General features: G+C 38.4%; 1 protein-coding gene across 1 annotated transcript; it reads right to left on the bottom strand.

Annotated features, from left to right (window-relative positions):
- Positions 1 to 758: 758 nt before the first annotated feature.
- LOC308191021 (uncharacterized protein) lies at positions 759 to 8,792 on the bottom strand. Its single transcript, XM_080582974.1, has 6 exons — positions 8,638 to 8,792; positions 7,254 to 7,415; positions 4,629 to 6,560; positions 3,513 to 3,638; positions 2,171 to 2,296; positions 759 to 1,014 (listed from the first exon to the last, which is right to left on the bottom strand). The coding sequence occupies exons 2-6, from the start codon at positions 7,399 to 7,401 to the stop codon at positions 977 to 979; spliced, it is 2,370 nt and encodes a 789-aa protein (XP_080439100.1). The 5' UTR covers positions 7,402 to 7,415; positions 8,638 to 8,792; the 3' UTR covers positions 759 to 976.
- Between the last annotated feature and the right edge of the window lie 52 nt (positions 8,793 to 8,844).

Genomic DNA, 8,844 nt, shown 5'->3' with positions numbered 1-8,844 from the left:
TATTCACCCATTCTCTCCTCCCCTTTCCCTCTTGTTCATACATTTTTCTCACCATCTTTACTCACAATGTCACTTTATTTGGTAATCTTACAAAAATGGTAGTGTCATGTTTCTTCTCAGATGGTGATACTAACTTTCTTAGCTGTGAAAAAAGCCCCAGTGTTTTTGTGCTATGATCAACCTATTTTGGTTATGAATAGATAAGTCAACAAGAGACCTAGTTTTATTATTTTGGTTCTATGGAGACATTTGTGTTGTAAGGTGCCATTTTTTATTTTTATTTTTTAAATCAGAGTGGTGTGCCCTATTCCCTGACTTGTTAGGGATGACTCCTGTTTCACCTCCAAAGTCCATCTCTCCAGGTCAGGGCCTCCATAAGGAGCTCACAAGGGTCTCCACAGAGATCCACAGAAAAAGAAGAGAAGCAGTGGGAAGCATCACATCAGTTCAGTGCTTTAGTTTTAGTCCTCCAATCATGCCTTTAAAGACTAAGATCTGAGGAAATGCCTTGAAGTTTTAAGTCAGTGCTTGACTTGGTAAAGCTTTAACTACATTCTTTACGCTTCCAAAAACAAATCCAGCCAAAAATCCAGGTGATAGAAGTGAGTCTTGCAGCTATTTCCACATCAGACAAACTGACTATGCGATGAGATGACACAATCCTACAGAGCTTAACAGGGTAGCAATAACTGACATGCACATATATCCCTATCAAAAGGGTTTTGTTTCCATGTATAGATGGAATACAGGCCTCAAAATGCACTTCTATTAAATTTATTATTTAAATACTGGACGTTAGTTACAAAAGGTGACAGTTTAGCGTTGAATACTTCATTCCATTTTAATAGCAGCACTGTAAGATGTATGGCAGTTCTTACCCTTCAAGAGTGCACAGCAACTTACAAAATATACAATAGAGTTATGTTTATGCAAACCTCTGATACATTTGCTTCCCCTCCTGCCCCAATATTTGCAGTTATCTTCTCTTATAGAGGGACCTTCTTGTTCCACGCCCTAAAGAGAAGAGAAGAATAATTAAGGAGCACATTCTCTCCAAGTAACATAGGTCAATTTACTTCAAAAGGAAGGTTAGACATCAATGACTGCCTTTTCTTATTGCAGAAGACATTGGTGATTGGGATTAAAATTAAAACCATATACTCAAATTCCCAGGAAGGGTATGTTCTGCAGGCATGACGCTGAACTGCAAAATACTCTAGTATAACAGACAGGTAAGAGTCTCATATCAAGCTTATAAGAGCACAGTCAAAATGTGGCATAAGTTGAAGGCATCCAAGAAGCACCAACTACTTCTGGGACATATATAAGAGCTAATTTGGGACTATGAAAGTTTCCTAAGTGCTCTTTCCAAAAAGTGTCAACAACTAAAGGTTAAACATTGATGTTTAAGTATGCAGACTTCAGAACTGACACCAATTTTGACTAACAGGACACTTCAGTGAAACTTAATATTTCAGACACTGCAAATATCATGAATTGTAATCCTGTTTAATACTGCGTTTACTTTGAGAAAACAGGGTCTTTAATTAATGTACTTCCCCACTGAATATTCAAGGTAGTTTTACTACACCAAATTGTTTTCCCAGAAGGGAGTCTGATCTTTTAGGTAGCTTCCTGTATGTACTGAAGCATTTCAATTTATAATCTTTCTGGATACTCCCACAAATGCACAAAAGCTTCTTTGTTATCAAACATATTAAACATGATTCACCCTTCCATTATTCTTCCATCTTCCTCCAAAATAGCAACAAGTTCCTACTTAAACTTAAGTTCTTAAGAATCATCTAAATGCATTTGTGTTGCATCTAGTTGCGTATTTTGTCTGAGACAGGCCTGTAGCTTAAGAAAAGTATATACTGCAAGAAGTGAAATAGGACCCAATAATTAAAAAGAGTAAAACACTTGGAAAAGCAACTAGACCAAAGTAGTGTTCCTCTTTTTTCCTCAAGATTAAGGAACCCAGCCTGGTCAGCATTAAGATAGTATTCATAGCTGAGTTGATGTTCAACAGTTAACTTGTTTTTAATATTGCATACATGACATTGTTATTTCCACACAATCCAATATCTTCCCAGTTCACAAACCAAGCACTCAGTAATGACTGAATGCTTGCAAGATTCATTTTTGGAGCTTGTGGCCATATACCAACCTTTGCGTACACTGCTTTTAGGCATCTCCCACACTTCCACTTCTTCCACCTCACATCTTGTGTCTCTGCGTTTTAATGGGGGCTTGCCTATTCTTTTCTTCTTGGGTTTAACCAGAGGTGGGCACCCTAGATAGAGGAACAACACCAGTTGTATCTTGCTAAGTCATGTTAAAGCAAATTTAACCTCAGCTTTCCCCACCAGTCACTAGGGCTCCTCTTTCTCCCTCCCCTGCATACACTAGTCTGTGCCCATTTCATTAGCAGATAAAAGTGACATATCTGTCAAGCAACAAATCTTGTATGTCTGCAATATTTAATCACTAACCATGATTCTGAACAGCATTATATTTTGGTAACGATTTGGATAGGTATTAATGTGCCAGAAAAGAGCCCAGTGAGAGATGGCTAATTCTGCTTTAGTTCACTTTTCAAGCATTCACAATAAATTGACAGGTGTTCAAGTGACCCAACCAAATACATTCCAAAGAATAGTTGACTAGACTGTTGATGCTGGAAGCCTGATGTATGCTACCACTGAACTGAAGGGAAGAGAATCAAGTCAGTCTGTTCTGAAGATAACTTTCTTACTCCATTACTTGACAGACTGATCATGCAATACCTGAAAGCATGTGACCCAGGAGAGTAGTAATACTCTTAAGTAATTTCTAGTGTAAGTGCTGTTGGAACAACTCTAAGAAATACCCTTGAAGCGTTTAGTTGAGTTTCTAGATGTAATTAAGGTCTACGTAGAGCAAAGGAAAACATTCAATTGGAGGAGAGGAACATCAGAACTATAGCTTTTTCTGTGTTATAGTAACTTTGACCTATTCATCTTTTCCTGAACCACATCAGATAGTTTGCACTTAGACTTCCTTTAGCAGCAGCAGGGCAACTATTGCTCGATCCTACTTTTTCCTGAAGATTAACCAATGTAGCTATCACACATGACTTCCTCTATATGTTTTACTCACCAAGATTAGGAGTTACTGCTGAGCATGAACTTGAGAGAAGCATTATCAAGGTGAATGAAGAATTAAAACAGCCATTGTTTATGGGAGCAGAAGCTTCACATGAATAAGGACTTTACCTGGCCACATCATAACATTTAATGATTTCCCATGGTGCCCTGAAAAAAGGTTGCTATATTGCACCCTTTTCTATGTATGAGCTTGAGAAGGATATGGAACCTGAGATGTACTGGATTGACAGGCCATTTCTTCAGTATCAGAAAAATGAGAACTGGCTTTATCTTCAAGTCTTACCAGAACAGCAAGTTTACAGTGTTTCATATTATATCCTTTTGAATATTCCTTAAAACAAACATGCATAAAATAAGGTGTACCTTGTTCTTTACTCATGGCTTGGGGTGAGAGACTACCATGTATTCGGCCAATAACTTTGGGTTTAGCACCGCTTCTAATCCAAAATTCTTCAGGTGGTATCCCCATGCTTTCCCTTAGCAGTCTTCCTAATAAAAAAAGTTGATGTAATGTCAGTACTGAGTTTTGCACATGCTAATATACTGTCTGATCCACAAGACAAAGGATTTGCCAAAATGCAAAACTAGCCACTGAATCTAATTTTGAGATTCTGAGAAATAAAGACATAACTTTCTGGAGACCACAAAAACTACAGGATGCTTTAACTAAATCTTTAGATTCTGTAAAAAAAAAAAAAGGTAAAAAAGACTACTACCCATCTTACTAGAAGTAGATCCTGTTTTATGTGCCTGTCACAGCTTAAGACTACACTAAACAGCAACATTAGTGAAGTACCTAAATACCAGTTATGAACTGTAATAATCCTTCTTGTTCTCACTTCAGATGAGCCCAATTTCTACTAATATTCAGCTTTGAGTAAAGGCAATACTCTTTTCCAGACCAAGTTTAATACAGTTTCACACTGATTTTGTGAAATATAGCAACACTCTGTTGCTAACTGCAAGACAAGCAGCTATGAAAAAAATTAATCATTTGACATTCGTTCTGCAGAAAAGGAAGTTCCCCAGTGTATGGCCATTAGGTTATAAGGAACTTAACCCTGTTTATTCCCTCTAACATAGGTCTAGGATCAGAGTGTAGATGTCTGTATGAACTTAAATGCCAAATTTCAAAGATATCATCAAGCAACAGTAAACAAGCATTGTTAAAGTGACCTTAAGCTTTCCAAATGAGCAAGTTACCACTGAAGTCAGATAGAAAAATATATTAGACTAAATCAAAAGAGGTTACTAATGAATTCTCTACTGATTGCATTATGATTTTCTATCTTCAAACAGCAGAGAACTGCAGCAAGCTCCTCTTCTACCTCAAAAATAATCCCAAACTATTTCTGGCTAAACCAAACCTGAAGCTGTAACATTTTTTTTTTTTTACTGGTTCAAGCTACAGTTTGCAGTCATAATCGTGTTCTTTACACTTTCTATTTACAAGCACCTTTTCCTCAGCAACTTGCTTACCTCCCAAGACTTTCTGTAGCATTCGCTTATGTTCAAGCCCTTCTCTTCTTGCCATTGGCCTCTTTCTTCCATAATGCCCGTAGTCACTATATACAGCTTCATCTTGTTCTTTCTCCTTTGGCTTGTAAACTACAATGTTTTCACCAAGCCCGCTCCTCGTTTTTATTTTCTCCTGAGCAGGCCAGCTAATTAAGTGAGCTGGAATAGTGTTTTTAGGTGGTTTCCAAAGCACCCTCTGGCCAACTTGTCGGTAGAGGTTTCCTTTACTTGGCGTCAAGATTCCATACGGAGCAGCTTCTTGAAAGAAATATTCTATTTCATCCACATCATCATCCTCATCATAATCCTCATCCTCTTCATCCTCCTCTTCTCCCTGTGCAGAGTATTCTTCTGAGTCCTCCACTTCTGATAAACTCTTAGCAGCTTTTTTCGTGAGAGAACAGATTTTTTTCCGACTAGAAGATCTAGGAAGGGCTCCCAGCCTTTTACCTATACCGGAAGACTCTTTAATCTTCATAGTTGAGTTTTTGACATCTTGGCCATCCAAACCGTTCATCTGCTCCCTTCCTACCACTTCATCTTCATTGAGGGACCCACCACTTTTAATTTTCTCCTTCTCCAAGCCCTCTGTACTTTTCTGGAAAGTATACGTGCTTTTCTGAAGCACATAGTCAGGTACAAAATAAGACACTGGGGCATTATCAATGGATGAGCCATCCTCTCTAGATGACATGTCATCAGAAGAAAGACTGAGTACACTTTGACGTTTTCTTTGTGGCAAACACACATCGTAGTTGTAGTTTGTGTCCATATTGTCCAGACAAGCCAGCCAACTGTTAGAGGGAACATACTTCTCCACTGATTCTTCACACCAAATACTTCTATCAGTTTGACTTTCATTGGTTGCACTGTGGCTTAGATTCAGTTTCTTTTGCTGAAAACTCAAGTCACTCATTACCTCCATACTAGATGGAAGTAGTCCTGCTTGTTGAATAAGACTGGACTCTTCTTGAGAAGTTTTTGAGCCTGTGGATCTTTTAGAGCTAGATTTCTTAGCTACTAACACATCCTGTCTTACCACTGGCTGATCTATGCTAACAGATCTTGCCAGTTCTGCTATTTGCACTGCCATGGCTTCGCCTGGAGGAGATTTTGCCCGCTGACTTGTGGTCACCTGCTTTTCAGCATCCAGCTTCACTTCGTTATTTTGGACCTCTTTTTCTTGCATGGTTTCAACACCCTGTTTTGAAGAGAGAACAGCTTTTCTCTCATCTAGGTAAGTTCCTGGCACCAATTTCTCCCCTTCATGAGGGCCATATATCATCCCTTCACATGAGCTAACAGAAAATAAATCACGCTGCACTATGTTCTCTGGGACTGGTTTACCACTTGACACATCATACAAAGGAATAGTTTCTTTAAAGGACTTCCATAGTTGAATAGCTGGAGAGCCATTTCCATATTCTATTCTCACCTCTTCCTTCTCAAAGGCATAGCTTCCAGTAGGAAGATTTCTATACTGTGTAGAGCTGGAAGGACTATTATGAAACTCCCTGTCTACCACAATGGAAGATCCAGATGAATCTTGCTTCTCTGAAGTACTTTCAGTCTCTGTACCTATGCCAGAAGAAACACAGGCCATATTTCCTGCATCACAACCTTTCGTTTCTGTACGGGTATCTTGATGCTTTTTTTGCTTGTTTTCAGGCTGTCTAGGATCAGTCTGTGTTTCTTTTGTCTCCGTTTTTTTCCCAGGGGTACTATAGTGTCTAAATCGGGTTGCATGATAAAACATAGGAGAGGATGGGGGAGCATTAAAATAAGACCTTCTGTTGATTCTTGCATGCACGGGATGCTGTGGAACAAGGAATCCAGGGTACTCATGGAGTGCCACAGAATAAAACGGAAAATATGGATGCCCACTGCGGAAACCTAGGAAATAGGGATGAAAAAAAAGAGTAAAGAAATACACTCTTTCTGAAAGAAGTCATTCTGATTAACAGTTGCTCACATACACAGGGACTACTACAAGATCAGACAGGTTGACAAGTAAGACACTAACTGTCAACACTTGGAAACAAATCTTGTACAGAAACCCGGAGAGTCCTGTTATGGAACAGCTTATCTGGACAGCTACACTTTAAATCAGAGCTTGATTTTATTCCCTAGAACATGCACCACTTAGCTTTCTGTATTTTTTTCATACTTCTTTCATCCACTGTACTACAGTATCAGTTTTGATAACACAGCTCCAGATGGAAATTAACATAGGTATACTATTTGCGAAATGTACTTAATACACTTTTTTCACTTTATATATACACATATAACATATATGTACAGAGCTCATACAAACACATTAATTCTTACACATATTCTAGAGCTCTGTATCTGTAGGATAGTAGATATTATCTTGCATAGCTTCCTTTCTGCAGAAATGGATGCTTTCCTGCACACATGAGCCATGATTAACTAACACTTCATAAATCAAATCTTTGACAACTAAAACATTACATTAATTTCACTTAAACTCTCAAACAGCTTGTTAACACACACATTCTCCTTCTCCAGTCTAGGAGTGATTTATTAAGCTGAATGATGCCAGATAGCTCTCATATGCCTTACCTAGTGCAGGTATGCAGTATGGATTATATGCATGGCTGAGGTACCATGGACTTGGAAAAGGTTGTTGTGCTGTTGGCTGTGCATAAAAAAAGGGCCTTGAGTGGTTTGTTGAATATGATCCACTTTCTGAAGCAGAGGCAGTATTCATTTTTTTTTTAAACACTAAAAAAAAAAAACGTGATCAGGATTAACCACATTAAAACCTCTAAGACTTGATGATTTTATGAGGTCAGAATTCAGCAGACACTCTTCTTCATAGCCTTACTTCTAACCCAGTGAAATCAGGTTTTCTCTGAAGAAAACTACTATCTACCAAATCAAAAATAGAAAACTATTACTATCAAAGTCATTACTGCTAGAGTCAGAGATTTTAGTTGCTCTTTGTTAAGTAAGCTTTTATATGCTATTTGCAATATTACTCCTTCAAGTTAATCTAATATCAAATTTTAAAGCCACCAGACCAGTAACTTTGATGTGGTCTTACATGCATATGTTCCTGTAAGTAGTTTTCCAACCAGTTAAAAAAAACACTAGCTTTTGGTTTATTAGGTTTGAGCAAGAGGACTCAAGTAGACAAAAAAAGAAAAATAAAAATAGAGCTATAGAAAGCTTCATGCAATCAAGTTTGCTTTATAAATAAAGCACTTCTGAATGCTACCACTGAATTTGAGATCAGAGTAAAAATTCCATTCATTTAGGGTTTTTGCATTAAAATATACCTAATAACACTAGTAGCTAACATATCCCATACATAAGTTAAGTGATAGGCAACAACAACAAATCCTTGTGCATAAGTCCCTACCCAGAGCCATATGAAATTCACAAGACAGAGCTCCCACAGTTAAGTATTTCCTCAGTTAATTAATACACTGTTTAGCCTCTACCAACCCATGCAAGTAGTATAAACACAATCACGCACAGCTTATAAGCAAAGATATAAGAAATTAGAGGGCACAGATGTAGTGACTACACAGTCACAGATAACTACTCAAGTGTTCACAGAACTTAAGTATTCTGAAGGTAAAGGAAAAAAAAAAATCTCACCTGTTCCAAGCTCAGGCCCAAAGGAGTTGCAGAAAGCTTTCCGGAACACTGGAGCCCTCTCCAGTTTCCATTTAGAACTACCAGCCCTGCTCTTGGAAGCACCAAAAACCTCACAGCCTCCTCTCACTTACTTAGGCCAAAGCTCCCAAAGTGATTTTGACCTTTAAGAAAGAAAGATGTAAGGAGGGGAAAAAAAAAAAAAAAGAGAGAGAGAAAGAAGGGAAGAAAAAAAAACACAAAAAGCCAAACTATTCCTCCCCCATTACAGCCCCTCAAAGCTAAAGTCTATGCTGCTGCTGCTTACAGCCCAGCAAGAAACTGCTCACCCTCCTCCACTCACCATCTTTATGGGAGGCAGCTGCCGTTTGTCCACTCCCTCTTCCACCTGCAGCTCGTTTAACCGAGATGTGGGGGCCCTTTCCCAGCAATACGTGGGAGGGAGAACCAAAACACGAGGATAGGAAGCGCAGTAAGAACCTTATCTTATGTGAAGAAAGCCAGCAGTCTCATCTTTCAGGCATTTAAATTACAACCCAAAGTCACTCTA

Source organism: Anser brachyrhynchus (assembly GCF_964034855.1).
Source record: "Anser brachyrhynchus genome assembly, chromosome: 2".
NCBI lineage: Eukaryota > Metazoa > Chordata > Aves > Anseriformes > Anatidae > Anser > Anser brachyrhynchus.
The sequence above is the reverse complement of the archived record's forward strand: the minus strand, read 5'-3'. Positions and strand labels throughout refer to the sequence as shown.